The sequence below is a fragment of the Pelodiscus sinensis genome, chromosome 1 (genome assembly GCF_049634645.1).
Source record: "Pelodiscus sinensis isolate JC-2024 chromosome 1, ASM4963464v1, whole genome shotgun sequence".
NCBI classification, from domain to species: Eukaryota; Metazoa; Chordata; order Testudines; family Trionychidae; genus Pelodiscus; species Pelodiscus sinensis.
Window position 1 is genome coordinate 2,372,292 of NC_134711.1, and position 20,450 is coordinate 2,392,741.

Genomic DNA, 20,450 nt, shown 5'->3' on the forward strand with positions numbered 1-20,450 from the left:
GGGTCGGGACCCTTTAAGCGCAGCCCTCGGCTAGCCTGAGACAGCATCTCCATGCTCTAAGTCCTCCTCTGATGCCCTGCCGGCACTGCTTCCGGCCATCCTTAAGCCCTGTTCAGAGTCCACTTAATGTGGACATGCTAGTTCGAATTAGCAAAACGCTAATTCGAACTAGTTTTTAGTTCTAGACGCGTTAGTTCGAATTAGCTTAGTTCGAATTAACTAATTCGAACTAAGTTAGTTCGAATTAGTGCTGTAGTGTAGACATACCCAAGGTTACAAACAGAATTCTTTTTAAAAACAAGTTATGATGTTCTTTCACTGTAGTATATGGCAATATTTACTTTAGAACGAAAAACAAAATAATAACCATGAAAGTCTAAATCTATTTCTACAATACTAATTAAACCATCTTCAGATATTCATAACCACAAGAATCGAAATGTATTTCTACTTCAGAATAATTTGACAGAGTATACATCATGAAGCCTATTAAGAAAACATTAAAGAGACTATCGCTGCAACTAGGAAATAGAAGAGACAGGCGCGCGCGCGCGCACACGCACACACACACACACACACACACACACAGCGGGGCTGCAGCCGACAGCCCAGGCAGGGTGACAGCCGAGCGGAACGCGGAGTTTCACTTTCCATTTCCCCGCTTTCCGCTCGCTTTCCCTTTGCTGACTCCCCCTCCCCGGGAAGGGGCGGGGGCGGGGGCGTATAAAGGGCGCCGCGGCCGGGCAGGGATAGTCCGGAGCCCAGACAGGATGCGGCGCTGGGAGAGGAGCCCTGGCCCCGGGCTGCGCACAGCGAGGTAGGGCCGGGCGCTGGCAGCGGAGGCTTCCCCGAACCCCCGGGCGGAGCATCCCCAGCGCGCAGCGCCCTGGGCCGGGGATCCGGGCCCCCTGGCTCCTTCGCCTCCCCCGGCCCTGCTGCGACCCTCTGCCTGCCCCCCCCCGCCAGCTGGGACCCTCTGCCTGCCCCCCCGCCAGCTGGGACCCTCTGCCTGCCCCCCCCCGCCAGCTGGGACCCTCTGCCTGCCCCCCCACCAGCTGGCAACCTCTGCCTGCCCCCCCCCGCCATTTGGGACCTTTTGTCTGCCCCCCCACCATCTGGGACCCTCTGCCTGCCCCCCCCCGCCAGCTGGGACCCTCTGCCTGCCCCCCCCCGCCAGCTGGGACCCTCTGCCTGCCCCCCCCCTCCGCCAGCTGGGACCCTCTGCCTGCCCCCCCCCTCCGCCAACTGGGACCCTCTGCCTGCCCCCCCCCGCCAGCTGGGACCCTCTGCCTGCCCCCCCCCCGCCAGCTGGCAACCTCTGCCTGCCCCCCCCCACCAGCTGGGACCCTCTGCCTGCCCCCCCCCGCCAGCTGGGACCCTCTGCCTGCCCCCCCCACCAGCTGAGACCCTCTGCCTGCCCTCCCCCCCCGCCAGCTGGGACCCTCTGGTTCCTCCCCCCCCCCGCCATCTGGGACCCTCTGCATGCCCCCCTGACAGCTGGGACCCTCTGCCTGCCCCCGCCCCCACCAGTTGGGACCCTTTGCCTGCCCCCCCCCGCCAGCTGGCAACCTCTGCCTGCCCCCCCACCAGCTGGGACCCTCTGCCTGCCCCCCCCCCCCGCCAGCTGGGACCCTCTGGTTCCTCCCCCCCGCCAGCTGGGACCCTCTGGTTCCTCCCCCCCGCCAGCTGGGACCCTCTGCCTGCCCCCCCCACCAGCTGGGACCCTCTGCCTGCCCCCCCCCCACCAGCTGGGACCCTCTGCCTGCCCCCCCCCCGCCAGCTGGCACCCTCTGGTTCCTCCCCCCCCGCCAGCTCGCACCCTCTGGTTCCTCCCCCCCCCCCCGCCAGCTGGGACTCTCTGGTTCCTCCCCCCCCCGCCAGCTGGCAACCTCTGCCTGTCCCCCCCCCGCCAATTGGGACCCTATGTCTGCCCCCCCCTCGCCAGCTGGCACCCTCTGCCTGCCCCCCCCCCTGCCAGTTGGCACCCTCTGCCTGCCCCCCCTGCCAGTTGGCACCCTCTGCCTGCCCCCCCCGCCAGCTGGCACCCTCTGCCTGCCCCCCCCGCCAGCTGGCACCCTCTGCCTGCCCCCCCTGCCAGTTGGCACCCTCTGCCTGCCCCCCCCCCCCGCCAGCTGGCAACCTCTGCCTGCCCCCCCCGCCAGTTGGCAACCTCTGCCTGCCCCCCCACCAGCTGGCAACCTCTGCCTGCCCCCCCCCCCGCCAGTTGGGACCCTTTGTCTGCCCCCCCACCAGCTGGCACCCTCTGCATGCCCCTGCCCCCTCCCCCCCGCCAGCTGGCACCCTCTGATTCCCCCCGGGTCATTCCATCCCCTTCAGCCCCCAGGGCAGCCCCCCCCGATGTTTTACACACAAACGTGTCTGGGGCGGGGATCTCCCCAGCCTGTCACCACCCCCCCGCTGCCCTGCACCCTGGCTGGGGGGGACCCGGGCTCTCTCCGGCCCCGCAGCGCTGTGGCCCGGGGCGGGGCAGGGGAGGAGGCGGCGGGAGCCCGGGACTCCTGTAACGCCCAGCCCGGAGCTGGGACCAGCCGTCCCCGCGCTCGGAGCCTGCAGCAGCCCGGGGAGGTGGTCGGGGGCAGAGGGGCGGGGCCCGGCTTCCGAGGGGAGCAGCCGAGCGAGCCTGAGCGACAGAAAAAGCGACCTCTCCAGATTTGCCCCTTTGGGTGCACTGAGCCTACGCACCCGAGCTGAGCCGGCTCCGTCGCCTTCGCTGTGGCCGCTGCAGGGTTTGCTGCCTCCTCCTGGGAGGGGTTTAAAAGGGTGGAGGGGGGCGAATTGCAGCGGGGGTGTCAGGGTCTGAGCAGGGGGCAGAAATGTGCTGGCTGGGGGATCAAGCGCCTGTGGGGAGCGGCAGAAGAGGGGCTGAAGGGGAGGAATGGGGGGGTAGCCGGGGTTAAATCGGGGGGGGCACTGCCAGACCCTGTGCGGGGACAAAACCCCCATTTAGGGAGGGGGGAGCAGTGACCCCGCGGGGTGAGCCACCTGCTGTGCTTGGACCTAGTGGGGTACGAGGGGGACCAAGGCTTTTCTCGGTCTCCTCGCAGGATGCTGCATGTCAGCCCCGGACCAGAGGCGGGTTCCTGGGGGTGTCCTTAAAGGCAGGGGCCTCCCAACTCCCTGACTGTCAGGCTACGTCTACACTGGCTTGATTTTCCGCAAATGCTTTTCACAGAAAAGGTTTCCGTTAAAAGCATTTTCGGAAAAGCGCGTCTAGATCGGCAGGACGCTTTTCCACAAAAGCACTGTTTGCGGATAAGCGTCCGTGGCCAATAGACGCGCTTTTCCGCAAAAAAGCCCCAATCGCCATTTTTGCCATCGGGGCTTTTTTGCGCAAAACAAATCTGAGCTGTCTACACTGGCCCTTTGCGCAAAAGGACTTGTGCCCGACCGGGAGCAGCGTAGTATTTCCGCAAGCAGCGCTGATTTCAGACAGTAGGAGTCTGTGCTTTTGCGGAAATTCAAGCGGCCAGTGTAGACAGCTGGCAAGTTTCTCAGCAAAAGCAGCTGCTCTTGCAGAAAAACTTGTCAGTCTAGACACAACCTCAGCGCTTAGACACCGCAGCTGCTCGCTATCCCACACAAGCGCTGCAGGACGACCTGCCGTTACAGCCGGGAGTCTGAATGCTGTGACCTATTGTACCAACAGCCCCTCCCGCAAACTGCCACTCGCCTTTGGAGTATTGAAGAGTCTTCTCTCCGTTCCTATGTCACTGCCGCTCCTTTCTCTTCCATCGTGTGCTCAACTCCCTCCCCGAGCCCACACAGCCACACCCCTCCTGTACCCCAATCCCCTGCCCCAGGTCTGAGCCCTCACCCAAACTCCCCCTAGCCTGCACCCCTCCTGCACCCAAACTCCGTCCCAGAGCCTGCGCCCCACACAGGGCCAGGTTAACCTTTCATGGACCCGGGGCTAAACATATTTGTGGGCCCCCGGGAGACGGGTCATGGCAGGCAGGCACAGCCCTGCCCCATCCAGCCCGCTACAAGGGCACTGTTTACAAAGTGGCAGCTGCCAGACGCACACTGGTCTGCCTGGCCCTGCGCTGTGCTTCTTCCCCTTGGGGGCGGGCCCATGCTGCACCATGCTACCCCTCTGACCCCCTACACCCAGTGCCACACCACCCAGAGACCCCCACAAATCTCTATGCCCTCCCACACACCGCTACGCCCAGCATTCCCCCCCAGATCCCTTCACTGCCCAGTGCCCACCACAACTGCACAGTGCCCCACACTGACCCCCCCACATGTCCCAGCGCCTCGACACATAGATCTGCCCCACTGCACAGCCCCCAACACACACAGATCTCCCCAGCCCCCAGTGCCTCCCAAAACCCCCACTCCCCAGCACCCCAAAACATGCAAACCTTTCCCACTGCCGAGCACCTCCCACCCCCTCACTGCCCAGGCCCCCCCCCCCACCCGGCCCTCTAGAGACCTACTCTCCCACACCCTGACCCCCATCCACAATAGCCAGCCCTGATAGGAGGCAAGTGGCCAGACCCGGCTGTAGGATGGGTTAGAGGGGTCCATAATGGTGCCTGGTGAGCCTGGTGCCACAGTGCCATTGGCACCATTGTAAACCCGGAACTGACTGTATTCCCTGCTGTCCGTGGTGCTACTTTACTGCTCCAGGAGACTGGGTGCGGTGAAATAATTTACCTACATTCCCTCAAACTGTGTCACACATTTTGAATATTTAAGAGTCTCTTCTCACTATATCTCTACATTGCAGTTTAAAGTAAAAGGTTCGGAAATGTGGCTAGTCCCAGGGAGGCGCAGAAACAGGCAAACTATTACCAAATATCTTTGAAACTTTTATTAAAGGGCTTCTACGTATAAATTATGATTGATCAGTTTCTTACATACGTAGGCACCAAATAATTATTAGAATGTCCAATAAGCAAAATGCAATACAGTAAAGAAAATTCCCTGAGGCTTTTCTAAATCTTAATAGTTGTTAACAAGGGACCAGGGATTAACAGTTACATTTATATCAGTCTTACTTATAAGACTAATCATTTACCTAAAACTTTGAACACTACTACTTAACAATACCTTGAAACAATTTCAGATAACAATACTTACATTGAACAGACACAAACTACCACAACAACATATTTGGTTTTCGTTACGTTTGGGATACGTTACGCTCTACAGGAACTCGTTTGGTTCGGTGAGCGGGAGGTGGCCCTCGGGTGATCAGTCCCCGGACCTGGCTCATATTCCGCCATCCAATGTTTATTCGGGATTCCTCAGTTTGATATAGGAGGGGTAGCTGTTTTTTAGAGAAAGCTTTTGCACGCTTTTTGTGATAGGCAGCCATGTTAAAAAAAAAAGCGGCAGCCATGTTAATGCAAATACCACGGGGGATATTTAAATCCCCTACAGATTTGCCTATTCCAAAGTGCTACATTAGTTCTTCATTAGGGGTATGTCTACACTACAAAGTTAGTTCGAACTAACGTCCGTTAGTTCGAACTAACTTTGATAGGCGCTACACTAGCGCTCCGCTAGTTCGAACTTAATTCGAACTAACGGAGCGCTTAGTTCGAACTAGGTGAACCTCATTCTATGAGGATTAAGCCTAGTTCGAACTTACCAGTTCGAATTAAGGGGTGTGTAGCCCCTTAATTCGAACTAGTGGGAGGCTAGCCCTCCCCAGGTTTCCCTGGTGGCCACTCTGGCCAACACCAGGGAAACTCTTCTGCCCCCCTCCCGGACCCGGACCCCTTAAAGGGGCACGGCCTGGCTACGGTGCCCGTGCCAGGTGCAAGCCTGCCACCACCCAGCCAGCAGACCCTGCACCTGGCACGGATCGAGCCACCCACCCGATGCCCCCCAGACCTCCCCCTCTTCCCGGGACCAGGCTGGCGGCTCCCGGGAGCTTGCCCGGGACCGCAAGATGCGGGCACCCGCCTGGTCTAGTGCGGACATCGTGGACCTCGTCCACGACCTCCGCACTAGGCACAGGAAAGTGGCCGTCTAGGGCAGGAGAGCTGCCAGCCTGGCCACCCAGGAGCAAGTGTGCATGAAAATCAAGAGGGTCCACTGAGACCCCCGACCCTGAGCCCTGAGCTTACAATGGCCGTCCTGGGTCAGACCAAAGGTCCATCTAGCCCAGTAGCCTGTCTGCCGACAGCGGCCAACCCTAGGGACCTTGGAGGGGATGGACCGAAGACAGTGACCAAGCCATTTGTCTTGTGCCATCCCTCTCCAGCCTTCCACAAACCATGGGCAGGGACACCACTCCTACCCCCTGGCTAATAGCACTCCATGGACCCAACCTCCACGACTCGATCTCACGTCCCTTTAAACTCTGTTCTAGTTCTAGCCTTCACAGCCTCCTGCAGCAAGGAGTTCCACAGGTTGACTCTTTGCTTTGTGAAGAAGAACTTTCTGTTACTAGTTTGAAGCCTGCTACCCATTCCTTTCCTTTGGTGTCCTCTAGTCCTTCTTTATGGGAACTAATGAAGAACTTTTCTGTATGCACCCTCTGCACCCAACTCCTGCTTTTAGAGACCTCTATCCTGTTCCCCCTCAGTCTCCTCTTTTCTAAGTTGAACAGTCCCACTCTATTTAGCCTCTCTTCATCTGGGACCTGTTCCCAACCCCTGATCATTGTAGTTGCCCTCCCCTCTCCCAGCCTCTCTCTTCCCCTCTCCCACCTCCTTTTCCCAGTCTCCCCCAGTTTTGTTCAATAAAGACAGATTCCATTTTTGAACACAATTGTCCTTTATTTTGTACATCAAGAAAAGGGGCTAGGGAAGGGTAAGTGGACGGAGGTGAGGGAGGAATGGGGTACGAGCCCCCGATGGGGACGACTGGGCTGGCTCTGCGGGCTTCTGGGGGTGGAAACTCTCCTGCAGCCCCCCGATTACCTCCTCTCCCCAGATGGCAGCCTGCGGCAAGTGCAGCCGGGCTGATGGCCGAGTGCTGTGATGTGCCCAGTGTGGGTACTCCGGGCACTCCAAGCCAGGACTGGTTTTCAAGCGGGGCACCCCTGAGAACTGTCTGTCTGGGGTGGGGGTCGGGTCCCTTTAAGCGCAGCCCTCGGCTAGCCTGAGACAGCATCTCCACGCTCTAAGTCCTCCTCTGATGCCCTGCCGGCACTGCTTCTGGCCATCTTTAAGCCCTGTTCAGGGTCCACTTAATGTGGACATGCTAGTTCGAATTAGCAAAACGCTAATTCAAACTAGTTTTTAGTTCTAGACGTGTTAGTTCGAATTAGCTTAGTTCGAATTAACTAATTCGAACTAAGCTAGTTCGAACTAACTCTGTAGTGTAGACATACCCTTATAGACTAACTGAAGTGTAGGAGCATAAGCTTTCGTGGGCAAAGACCCACTTCGTCAGATGCATGTAGTGGAAATTTCCAGAGGCAGGTAGAAATATGCAGGCCAGGATCAGGCGGGAGATGACCAGGTGGATCCAATCAAGGAGGATGAGGTCCACTTCTGCCAGCTGATCTGGAGGTGTGAATTCCAAGAGAGGAGAAGCTGCTTTTGTAGTTAGCGAGCCATTCACAGTCTTTGTTTAATCCAGAGTTGATTGTGTCAAACTTAAAGATGAACTGTAGCTCAGCAGTTTCTCTTTGAAGTCTGGTCCTGAAGTTTTTTTGCTGCAGGATGGCTACTTTTAGATCTGCAATTGTGTTGTGACGGCGCGTTGGGGGTCCCCCGTCTCCTGCACCCCGAAATGGCACAAACAGACTGCACCAGCCGGTGGAATAGAGGAAGTTTATTGCCTCTCCAGGATACAGCACAGCACAGATGGAATCTGGTCACAGAGCTGGGCTAGGATGCCTCAGGCCCCCTTGAGATGGGGGAGACTGGGCCCCTAAACTCCAGCCCCTTCCCCTAGGCTCTCCTCCATGCTCTCCGACAGAACTAACTAAATTCCCTTCCAGCCCTGCCCCCCAGCCAGGGCAGCATCCACCTTCCTTTGTTCCTCTCCATGGGGGGTGTCTGGCCACTGGTTCAACAAGTTTGGCATTACCTTTGCATAGTGAGGTTTTCCCTGCTGGGTCTTGCTCCAGACAGCAGGGGTCACCACAGCCCAGCAAGTACCCCCACTACGTCACAGTTCTCCCCCCTCCGAGAGCGAACTGAGCAGGGTCACTCCGCTCGTGACCTAGGGAAGTTCGGGTCCTCTGCGTGGGAACCCGCCCCGGGGACATGGGTGCTCCCCTTAACTCAGGCCGGCCGTGGCAAGGCCCCACATGAGCTGGCTTCCCTCTGTCCACTCGCCGCCCCGCTCCAGGGCGACTGGCGCAGGCCTGTCCTCGGGGGTCACACCCACCCTTCCGCTGGCCTTGATCTCTGGCCAGGGTCTCTCGGGCCGGGGCCATGAGCCCAGTGAGCCTTCTCTGGACAGCCAGGGCGGCTTCCACCCCCGAAGCTCCATCCAGGGAGGTCTTCCCCTCCCATAACTCTCTCAGCAAGCCCAGAGGGTCTATCTGGGGTAGAGACCCCCAAGCCGCTTTCCTCCTGTCTTGGGCCCTCCCGCCCCTCTGGCAGGAGTCACAGGACCGGCAGTACCGCTGCACGGCTGTAAAGATTCCCGGCCAATAGAAGTGCTGGAGCAGCCTCAGCCGGGTGCTCCGGATCCCCCGGTAGCCCCCAACGGGGACATCGTGGGCCAAATACAGCAGCTTGAGGTGATGCTTTTGGGGGACGACCAGCTGCCGCTGGACCCCCCATGCCCTCGCCTTCCTGGGGGGAAGCCATTCACGGAACAGGAGTCCACGCCCCCGCAGGAATCTCTCCGGGCCATCTCTCCCCCGGGGCCGAGCTGCACGGAGGCCAGCCTGGTCCCTCAGCCTCTGCAAGGAGGGGTCTGCCTGCACCTCAGCCTGGAATTCAGGTGCTGAGGCAGGGATCGGGACCTGTTCCCCACCTTTGCCTAGGTCCGGAGTCCCAGCCTGGCTGGACCCCGTGTCCACTGGGATGGGACCTGAGGACGCTGCCCGGAGTCCTTCCCTGGACCCACGTTGTCAGCCCCCCGCTGGCTCTGGCTCCGGGTAGTGACTAGAGCCCGCTGGGATTCATGGGGCCACTCCTCTAGGTCATTCCCCATCAGCACCTCGGTGGGCAAGTGCGGGTGCACCCCCACTTCCTTGAGGCCTTCCTTCGCCCCCCATTTCAGATGCACCCTGGCTACAGGCACCTTAAACGGGGACCCGTCTATGCCCTTCAGGGTCAGCTGCGCGTGGGGTAGTATCCGCTCTGGGGCCACTATGTCAGATCGGGCCAGAGTCACCTCCGCCCCCGTGTCCCAAAAGCCCGTCACCTTCCTACCATCCACCTCCAGGGGTATGAGGCACTCGCTCCGCAGGGGCCGTCCTGCCCCCACCCGGTACACGGAGAAATCCGCCTCCTGAGATTCAGACCTCCCAGGGGAGGTGCACTGAGCATCCTTCCCCTCTCTCTGAGCTGAGGTTTGCCTGCCAGCCCCTGCCTCTGGGGCAGCCTGCCCTTCCTCCCGCCCCAGCCAGTTAACCCTGGAAAGTCCCCGGTCCTGGGACCTGGTGCACTGAGCCCTCTTGTGGCCTTTTTGCCCACAGCGCTGGCAAGTTAGGCTTTGGGCTGTCTCTGTCCAGGGCCTGGCTGGTTCTCTGGGGTATCGATGACTGGTCCTGGTCTCTGGGGCTCGCCTCGGAGGTGTCTCTCTCCGTTGCTCAGCCAAGATCCGGTCTCTGCGCGGTTCCCTCTCTCTCCGGGACTCCGGTTCACACCCGGACCGGCTCTCCGTGAACTCATCCGCCAGCCTCCCAGCCTCCTGGGGGTTCTCTGGTCTCCGGTCCTTGAGCCACAGCCTCAGTTTGGGTGGGCACACTTCATAGAACTGCTCCATCATGACCAGCTTGAGCAGCTCCTCTGCGGTCTGGGCTCCGACTCCAGACACCCACTTGCGGAAGTATTGCGCCAGGCGGGAGGCCAGATCCACATAGGTCTCCCGTGGCCCTTTCTGTACCCCCCGGAACTTCTTCCTGTACATCTCGGGGGTCAGCCCGAACTTGTGCAGCAGGGCCTCCTTGACTCGGTTGTAATCCCCTGGCTGTAGGTCCTCCAGCTGACTGAGCACTCCGGCCGCCTCCTGGCTCAGTGCGGGGATGAGCTCCTGCAGCCAGTCAGCTGGGGGAACCCGTTGCAGTCCACAGGCCCTCTCAAAGGCACTGAGGAACCCGTCTATGTCACCCATGTCCTTCAATTGGGCCACCACGAGCCTCTCCAAGCATCTGGCAGTCCTGGGACCCTGTGGCCCATCCACTCTTGGCACAGCCGGTGCCCCGCCGGTTCTCCGCTCTGCCATGGCCAGCTCATGCTGCCGCTGCCTCTCTCGGTCCTCTACTTCCAATTCCTTGATCCGCAGCTGGATCTCCAGCCGCCGCAGCTCTGCTTGGCTGGCCCCTGCCCTAGATGGGCTGCAGCTTGCAGGCCTCCTGGGGGAAGCTGTCTCATCTCTCCGGTGAGTTCCAGCACTCCTCCCCCTCTCTGAGCCTGACACACTCTCAGGGGGGGTCTGGCTGCTTCCCCTGGGGACAAGATCCTGGCCCTGTGGCTGGTCGTTCTCTTCTAGCTGAGCAATCAGCTGGGCCTTGGTTGCTTTCTGCACAGGCAAGCCCCTCTCTCTGCACAGCCCCACCAGCTCTGCCTTCAAGAGTTGGGCGTAGGCCATCTGCCCGCTGGTCCCCTCGGTGCAGACTCACCAGTCTAGTGCTGCAGCGCCCAACGATTCCCAGGGACCGCTTCACTCTGTCTCCAGCATGCCTGGCTCCAGGGCTCTTGCTTCTCCTGCGCCTTGTCGCTCGCCGCTGGAAGCTCCAACCACGGGGTGCAGTGCATCCCACTTCTGACACCAGTGTGACGGCGCGTTGGGGGTCCCCCGTCTCCTGCACCCCGAAATGGCACAAACAGACTGCACCAGCCGGTGGAATAGAGGAAGTTTATTGCCTCTCCAGGATACAGCACAGCACAGATGGAATCTGGTCACAGAGCTGGGCTAGGATGCCTCAGGCCCCCTTGAGATGGGGGAGACTGGGCCCCTAAACTCCAGCCCCTTCCCCTAGGCTCTCCTCCATGCTCTCCGACAGAACTAACTAAATTCCCTTCCAGCCCTGCCCCCCAGTCAGGGCAGCATCCCACCTTCCTTTGTTCCTCTCCATGGGGGGTGTCTGGCCACTGGTTCAACAAGTAAGGCACTACCTTTGCATAGTGAGGTTTTCCCTGCTGGGTCTTGCTCCAGACAGCAGGGGTCACCACAGCCCAGCAAGTACCCCCACTACGTCACATGTGTGTCCAGGAAGATTGAAGTGTTCCCCTACAGGTTTTTGTATGTTGCCATTCCTAATATCAGATTTGTGTCCATTGATTCTTTTACGTAGGGACTGCCCAGTTTGGCCGATGTATATAGCAGTGGGGCATTGTCGGCACATGATGGCATATATTACGTTAGTAGATGTGCAGGAGAATGTACCAGTGACAGTATGGCTGATCTGGTTAGGTCCTGTGATGGTGTTGCTGGTGTATATATGTGGGCAGAGTTGGCACTGAGGTTTGTTGCAAGGATTGGTTCCTGAGTTCGAGTTATTATCATGCATCTGACGAAGTGGGTCTTTGTCCACGAAAGCTTATGCTCCTACACTTCGGTTAGTCTCTAAGGTGCCACAGGACTCCTCGTCGCTTTTGCCGATTCAGACTAACACGGCGACCCCTCTGATAGATGTTTAATTGTTAACCCATGCAATTCCATAATTCTTGAGGCCTTTTAAGGCATCAGGCACCAATGAGTAGCAGGGCAAGTAGCTGTTATTGCAATGGTGGGTTACTAGTTCCCTCATTGTTGTGGGCATCTTTACTTAAATATGCTGATGTCCCACTTGCCCGTGTTGTTTCTAATAGATTTCTTATTATCTCTGGCCAAACCACTTTTATGGTTGGTGTGCAAATTTACAGAAGCTAAATATTTCATTTGTGTAGCCATTAAAGCAAAACCAATCCAGTGGGGGAGAGGGCTGGTACCCCACTCCCAGTCCTCTGTTCACGTGATGCACTCCTTGCTTCCTTCCAGTTCCTTTTTTGTTCACCTGTGGAGACGTTGTTAACATTCTCCTAGCCTAAACAATTACCAAACTATTATCCTTTCACTGAATTTTAAAGTTGTCAATTCACTAAGTTTAGAGTTGTCAATTGATTGGATCCAATTATTAATTTTGTTGGTTTAAATTAATGCTTCTGCTTTACTCAAATTATCCTTTCGTTAAAACAATATCCTACACACAACAATATTTGCAATACGTATTACAATTAAGACACACAAGACCAACCTGGACAGAACACAAACTTACTATGTCATGACACAGAACCATGGTTTTTTGTTGGTTGTTTTTCTTCAGCTGGCACCAGCGCTTTTTGATGATCTGAAAGACAAGAAAACATTTCTACCCCTGTCGGGGTGGCTCATTATAACTTAAAATACTGCCTAAGATCTGCTAGGGGAACCGGTTACAGCTAGTTCCTTACCACTTCTGTGGGCGAGTGAGCTGCAACTTTCCGAAAACAAGAGCGCTTCATCGATACTCGTGACCTTCCACTCGCTTGAATTACCTCTGAGTTGCTAGCCCTCCCCAACAGTGGCATGCCTCAGTTTCCCTCTTGTACCACAGATCAGGCTTAATGTGTGAAGCTATAATGCTTTTCCTTAGCACAAGGTGTTGGCTGGCCAGTTACTGTTCCAGCAAGCAAAAAAGCTTTTATTTTCCTGAAAAGAATCATATGTACAAAGTTACAGGCTTACTTATGAGGGACAATTGGTTTCACACCTCTTGAGAACAGACAGGCAGTCTGCACCCTGTCCGTTCAGTGGCTTATAGGAAACTAAATCTACATACACCAAAGAAGGGGTCTGCTGGGTCTAGAGTGTCAGATCTTATCAGCAGCTCACGGAATAAGGGGAGTCGTCACTCCGTCACACATCCGCTCGGTCTCGAGGTTCGGCTGACCCCCCTTGCGTTCAGAACAGTTGCACAAGAGGGCTTATTCCTGAGCGGGAGCATCATAGTTCTTGTGCAAGAAGCCCTGATTTCATACATGTGAACGGCAGTGTACTTGTGCAAGAACACCCGGCCAGTGTAGACAGGCAGCAAGTTTATGCGCAAGAGCGGCCACTTTGGTGCAAGATCACACCAGTGTAGACACAGGCAAGGGGGGGAGGGAGGCAGAGGCAGGGAATCAGCTGGCTCAGCATGTCTGCATGGTTTGGGGGGAGGTGCAGGGAAATTGAGCTCAGCTGGGTTGCAGAGTGGGGAGGTCCGGGGAGCTGGGCTGGGCGGTGGGGTGGGGTGTGTGTGTGTGGAGCTCAGAGCTCAGTTTGGCTGCAGGAGGGAGGTGCCGGGAACCGGGGCTAGACTCAAGGGGAGGAAGGGACAGGGAATCGACGCTTGGCTCTGAAATTTTGCGGGGTTTGGGGGAGGTGCAGGGAAACGGGGCTCAGCTGTGCTGTGGGGGAGGCATGCAGGGAACCAGAGCAGGGCTCAGCTGGGCTGAGGTGGATGGGGGCGGGCATACGGAACCGATGGGCAGCTCAGCTGGGCTGGGAGGGGCTGCAGGGAACTGGTGCTGCACTCCCTTGGATTGTGGGGGGTGGTTTTGGGGGGGGGTGCAGGGAACCAGCAGGGGTGGGCAGCTCAGTTGGGTTGCAGGGGATAGAGGTGCAAAGAAGCCTAGTGGGGCAAAAGGGGGGGGACCAGGAGCCCTGAAATGACCTCGCCTGGTCCAAAAATCCCTCATCTGGGACCAGTCAGGTCCAGAAGGTGCCAGATCAGGGAGGTCCAACTCCTACCCAAGTCCCCTCCTTGCACCCTCCCTCGTAGCCAGACACCCTCCCCCAATCTGCTCCTGCTCCCTCCCTCTGGCCAGACACCCTACATCCAGCCTGCTTCTGCACCCTACCTACCACCCAGACCTTGCCTCTGTCCACCCCCCACCTCCCTCCCAGATCCTGCACCCCATCCCTATCCTGTTCCTTGGCAGCCCTGCCATCCACCCTAGCACCTAGCACCACCCTGTCCCTGGCCCCAGCACCCTGCCTCACACCCCAGGACTCAGCACCACCCTGTCCCTGGCCCCAGCACCCTGCCTCACACCCCAGGACTCAGCACCACCCTGTCCCTGGCCCCAGCACCCTGCCTCACACCCCAGGACTCAGCACCACCCTGTCCCTGGCCCCAGCACCCTGCCTCACACCCCAGGACTCAGCACCACCCTGTCCCTGGCCCCAGCACCCTGCCTCACACCCCAGGACTCAGCACCACCCTGTCCCTGGCCCCAGCACCCTGCCTCACACCCCAGGACTCAGCACCACCCTGTCCTTGGCCCCAGCACCCTGCCTCACACCCCAGGACTCAGCACCACCCTGTCCCTGGCCCCAGCACCCTGCCATCCACACTAGCACCCAGCAGCACCCTGATCCTTTTCCCAGCACCCTCCCAGTCACCCTACTGCCCAGCGGGACTATGTCCCTGACCCCAGCACTCTGCCACCTGATCCAGCATCCTTCCACCAGCAGCACCCTCTCCCCAGCCCCCACTTTCACTCTGTCCCCTGCCCGCACAGCACATTTGGGACCACAGTAGTGAGGCTTGGGGTTTTTTGGAGGGTTGTTGGGATTTGGGTTTTTTTTTTTTTTTTTTTTTTTGCATCTCACTTGTGTGGCCCTGTGACGTAGTGGGGGTACCTGGCTGGTTTCTATGCTGCTGGCTCTGGGGTGGCCCCACTGGCTGCCGTGGGTACCAGGACCCAGCCAAACAGGATGAGTCACTATGCAAACCAGTGGCCAGACACCCCCCATGGAGAGGAACAAAGGAAGGTGGAATGCGGCCCTGGCTGGGGGGCAGGGCTGGAAGTTAGTGGGTTGGTTGCTGGCTGTCGGAGGGATGGAGGAGAGCCTAGGGGAAGGGGCTGGAGTTTAGGGGCCCAGTCTCCCCCATCTCAAGGGGGGCCTGAGGCATCCTAGCCCAGTTCCTGTAACCAGACTACATCTGTGCTGCGCTGTGCTGGAGGAGCAATAAACCACCCTCAATTCCACCGGCTGGTGCAGTCTGTTTGTGCCATTTCGGGGTGCAGGAGACGGGGAACCCCCAACGCGCCGTCACAGGCCCCAACTGACTTTTCTGTGGGTCAGCGACCCTTGACTCAAAACAGGTTCCTCACCCCTCTCATATATAGAGACAATGCTAAAACCTTCGGAGTTTGACAGAATATTTTATTTCAAAATGAAGCCAGGCCAACAAGCCCCCAGTCGGGGCCAAACCCCCATCTCACTGCAGCATCATAACACTCCTGCACCATTTTTTGTCGTTACACCGGCCCGGGCGCGCTGACTCCTTGGCTGAGCATGGGACCGAGCAGAGAGGAGAGTGGGAGGGGGGGCTGCTGGGTGTCCAGCGGGGGGGGGGGTGCAGAGAAGGGCTCTGTGTCCAGACAGAGCGGGCGGGGGGAGCTGTCTGTCCAGCAGGGGGGTCTGAGTATCTGGCCAGGCTTGGGGGAGGGAGGGTTGAAATGATCTGTGTGTTTAGGTGGGGGTGGGGTGTCTGTGTGTGTGTAGCCAGGCACAAGGGTGTGGGGTTGGGGTGTCTGCAGGGCCGTGACCAGTGGCTCCTATCGCCCAAGCCGGGGTGATGGCAGCGAAGCTGCCACCAGGTTTGTTTAGCAGCCTTTCCCGTCCTTCCTGCGTCCTCCCGCCCGCCTGGTGTTAGGAGACACCCAACTGAGATGCTGATTTGATTTTGCCCCCCACTTCCGTCTTGTCTCCCTGCTCCCACCAGCTTGTGACGTGTCCTCCAGCTCTCTGTGTTCATGACTTACCTGGGGACTCTGGTCACCTGCCCCCGCCAAACCCATTTTAAAGCCTCCTCCCTTGACGCATGGGAGTCAAAGCCAAAATGAACCTCCTGGTCACAGCTCCCGCTAAGGTGGACCCGTGCGCCACCGCGCACAAAACATTCTTCCCCCGCCACCTCCTCTGGACAGCCGCGCAGCAGAACCTGTACAGCAGGCGGGGCTGGCTGATTTGCTGTGGTGAGGGAGCCACTGGGGCGGAGGGCCAGGACCTGTCACAGCCGCATGGCAGGACGGACAACTACTCCGGTGGCGGGGGCTTCCACTTGGGCGGGAGGGGGCCAGGGTCTGTTCTTGTGGCTGGGGCTGGGAACGGGTCCTGCCGCACGGCGCGAGTCGGGGCGGAATTCCTGCTCCGGCAGCTGGGAACGTCTCTGTGTTAATACCTTGGGTGCTACGGTGGCACACGTCCAAACCTGCGCTCCTGGTGTACATTTTGGCTTTGATGAACGTGCGTCCGATATTGCAATAAGTCAAATATCTTCAGCCCTAACGGCGAATGGCACAACCAACCGAGGTACAGCCAAAAAACGTGCAATGTTCCCATCTCCAGCTCTGGGGTGGAGGGGCATTGAAACCAGTCACTTCACTGTCACCCTTGTAAGCGGTTCCTTCCCCAGGAGAAATTCTCCCGACTACCCGCGCGGAGCTCACCACACACTGCCTGGGCTGCAGGGAGTCGGGTCGCTTTGCAGGGGGGCTTTGTGGGACACAGGAAGTGCTAAGTGGATTCCACAAAGGTTGGGGGAAGCCCATCCACAAAGGCCCCACGCCCGGCGGAGGGGGGCATCAGACACGGCCCTCCAAGCTCCGCGCCAGGTCTGCACTTTGCAATTGGCTCTTAAGCAGACAGAGACCTCGTCCCTCCCTGGTCCCCACCCCACGACCTTAGTGTGCTGGGGAAATTCATTCATTCAACGGTGTCTGGTTCCCCCTCTCTCTGCAGCTCCCTGCCGCTGAAGGAGAAGCTGCAGGCCCTCCAGTGCCACTTCACCTGGGACTTTGAAATCAGGGACAAGGTGGACGCCGTTCACCTCCTCCTAACGGTGGCTCTGAGGATTGCCCACACTCCCTACCCGAACCAGGCCGCCTACCTGGCCCTGCAGGCTTATCTCTGCCACCTGCAAGAGCGATATGAGGATGCTCTGCAAAGCCTTAAGAAAGCTGAAGAGTTCCTGGCCAGAGATCACCCAGGTAACGTCCCCCGCCAGGCCCTGGTCATTTACGGGAACTACGCCTGGATCTACTATCACCTGGCCCATTACGACGTGGTGGAGCGTTACCTGGACCAGGTGAGCCAGATCTGCCGCTCCCTGAACAGCCGCTCGCCATACACAGCTCTGATCCCTGAGGTCCACGCACACAAAGGCTGGTCTCTCCTGGCAACCGGCTTCCGCAACGGCCAAGAGGCCTCAAAGTGTTTCCAAAGGGCATTGGCAGAAGACGAAGCCAATGGGGAATTTCTTGCTGGGTCGGCAATCGCAGCCTTTGCTTCATGGATCCACTCACATGATTTTGAATACAAGTCAGACGCCAAAAAGAAGTTGAGCGCCATTATCCAGGAAGAGCCGCAAAACTATGAAGCTAAGATGTATTTAGCCAAGATCCTTGAGAGGCGGGATAGACCCCAGGCAGAAGCCCTGGTTGAAGATGTTGTTCGGAATAGCCGGGACCCCGAGGTCCTGAGAAATGCAGCCAAGTTCTTTCAAGGAGAGTTCCTAGAAGAAACAATTGCTATTCTAGAGCGAGCAATCTCTCTGGACCCCACTTATCACCTCCTTCACTATGACCTGGGTCGTTGCTACAAGGAAAAGCTGGCAGTGGCCGACACGGGTAGGAGAGAAGAAATCTTGGCAGCAGCTACGGAGGCCTTCAAGATGGCTGTGCAGAAAGATCCCGCCTTTGTGTTTGCAAAGCTGGCGCTAGCTGAAATGCTCGGACAAAAGACACCTGAGTACCAAGAGGAGATTTACCTCAACCTCCTGAGCGAGGTGTCCACCCTCAGCAAGAGGTGCCAGCAGGCCGTCTACCTTCACTGGGGGGACTTTCTCCTCTACACGCGGGAGTCCCTGCCCGAGGCAGCTGAGATTTACAAAGCCGGTTTTGCCATCGCAAGCACCACCCAGGAGAAAAAAACACTGAGAAATAGGCTGCAAGAGGTGGCAGACGTATTCCGGCAGCGCTCCCAGACCACCGAGGCTGCAGCCATACAGCATGTCCTGGAACGGAACACAAGTCCCAACTACAAGAAGTGCACCTCTCATGGCCGGAGCTGGAGACTGGAGAGGCAGTGAAAATGGGAGAATCCACCAGCAGCGCGGGACTCCTGCATTTGGAGACACCTCCTCACACTGCCCCCTGCTCCTCTCCAAGGCCCCACCCCGCTCAGCCTCCTCCCCAGGGCCCCACCCACACTGCCCCCTGCCCCACCCCAAGGCCCCACCCCCGCTCAGCCTCCTCCCCAGGGCCCCACCCACACTGGCCCCTGCTCCACCCCAAGGCCCCACCCCCGCCTAGCCTCCTCCCCAGGGCCCCACCCACACTGGCCCCTGCTCCACCCCAAGGCCCCACCCCCGCCTAGCCTCCTCCCCAGGGCCCCACCCACACTGGCCCCTGCTCCGACCCAAGTTTGCTCCCTCTCCCCCCCCCGCCCTGCTATTCTGAACTGTCTGCCTCCTCCCTCCCCCCATCGCCCAGGCCTCAGGGTGGTCCTTGGGGGAGGGGCAGTGCAGGGGAGGCTGTGGGGGGAGAGAAGGAGCCAGTCGGGCCTCGGTGGCAGAGCGCGGGAGGGTCCACCGCCCGGGCACCCTTCCAGCAGTAGCAGCCTTGGGACCCTCCCCCACCCCAGTGTGTTCCCTCTGCAACACATCTCCCTGTGCACCCCGGTGAGATCTGCCTCTGGCTCTGTGCACCCTGCCTGCAGCCAGCAACGCGGACAGTTCCCTCACTGATGCAGTACACACACCCACCCACTCAGATACACACTCATACTCACACACACATACACACTCATTCACACACAGACAGACGTGCACACAGAGACACACACAAACAGACTCTCAGCGACACAAACACAGAGCACACGCATAAGCTATTTCGAAATAAGCTATGCAATTTGCGTAGCTTGTCCCGGGTGCTGGGTAGACACATCCCAACAGAGATACTGATTAGAAGTGTATAAGAGTCCTTAGCGCCTGTCATAACCAGGAGAGTTGACCAGTAGCCTCGTGGCTAAAGGGCTTACCTAGCCAGGTATCTGGTCAGCCGATAGTAATGCAAGTAGGGATTTCAAACTGGAACAAAGAAATTTTTATCTTTTCCCTCCGGGTATGTCTACACTACCCCGCTAGTTCGAACTAGCGGGGTAATGTAGGCATACCGCACTTGCAAATGAAGCCCGGGATTTGAATTTCCCGGGCTTCATTTGCATAAGCGGGGCGCCGCCATTTTTAAAACCCCGCTGGTTCGAACCCCGTGCAGCGCGGCTACACGGGGCACAAACTAGGTAGTTCGAACTAGGCTTCCTAGTTCGAACTACCGTTACTCCTCATTCCACGAGACATACCCTCCTTTGTCTGAGGCAGAACAGTTTCTCCAGGTACTAAGGGAGACAGAAAGACACTTCTGTCCCCAAGAAGGACTTCTTACACGTGTATGTAAGGAAACGTTTAGCTAGTCCGTCACGTTTTATTGTATTCTGGTTTGGGAATTTGGAACTGAGGTCTGTGCTATTAACCATGTTTTTTTCTTTGTTTAACAGTGTTTTTCCTCTTTTGCAATGAAGCTTGTTAACCCAGAGAATTTTGTCTGAGTGTATCAATTTGGTGGCTCTTACCATCTTGCCGCCTCAACTATGCTCGCAACTGCAGTTTTGTTTTGATAATAAAAGCTTGTTTTCTCTTGTCTAAGTAATCGGTATTGGTTCATTTTTGTGTCCTGGGAAGTCTGTCTGCCTAAGGAGTCAGCTTCCACAGACGGCAGCTTGTTTTCTCTTTTCTTTTTTCAAGCTCTTTGGGGGAAGGAGCTTGAGGTGCCCCTGAGGTTTTAGGGAGGAAGTTTTCCCAAGTGATCTTTTCCCTGGTTTGCTTGGAGTACTTCGGTGGTCGCACCGGATATCGTGGGGGGAAGTTTTTGTACCAAAGCCTGTAGAGATCCGGTTTTGGGGTCCTTTTGTAGGCTCCCACGTCTGCATTTGTCATGCCAGAGTGGGGAACGGCCTTGACAGCGCCGGGGCGTCACTGGAGACGGATGGACAGACGCCGAGGCAGCGCGGTGCCCCGCCAGATCTCCAGCCTCTGGCCGCCCGAGAAGGAGGCTTGTGCGAGTGGAGCTGAGAAGGGGAATGGACTAGATTGCGCCCTCTCCATCGCTTGTCTGTTGCCATAGATGCGGAATAAAACTACCCTAAGGATACTGGCCTCACTGGGCCCTCGGTCCTTCAGCCCTGCTCTGTACGAACCCCGGAGTGCTCTGATCGCCCCCCCCTCCCAAGAGAGGGATTCGTAACCGGGGGGGGGGCAGAACCTCCCTTGT

At 58.0% G+C, this 20,450-nt stretch overlaps 1 protein-coding gene across 1 annotated transcript; it reads left to right on the forward strand.

The window, feature by feature from the left end:
* Positions 1-679: 679 nt before the first annotated feature.
* Positions 680-19,825, forward strand: LOC142827975 (interferon-induced protein with tetratricopeptide repeats 5-like). Its single transcript, XM_075924779.1, has 2 exons — positions 680-817; positions 16,864-19,825. The coding sequence occupies exons 1-2, from the start codon at positions 771-773 to the stop codon at positions 18,209-18,211; spliced, it is 1,395 nt and encodes a 464-aa protein (XP_075780894.1). The 5' UTR covers positions 680-770; the 3' UTR covers positions 18,212-19,825.
* The last annotated feature ends 625 nt before the right edge of the window (positions 19,826-20,450 follow it).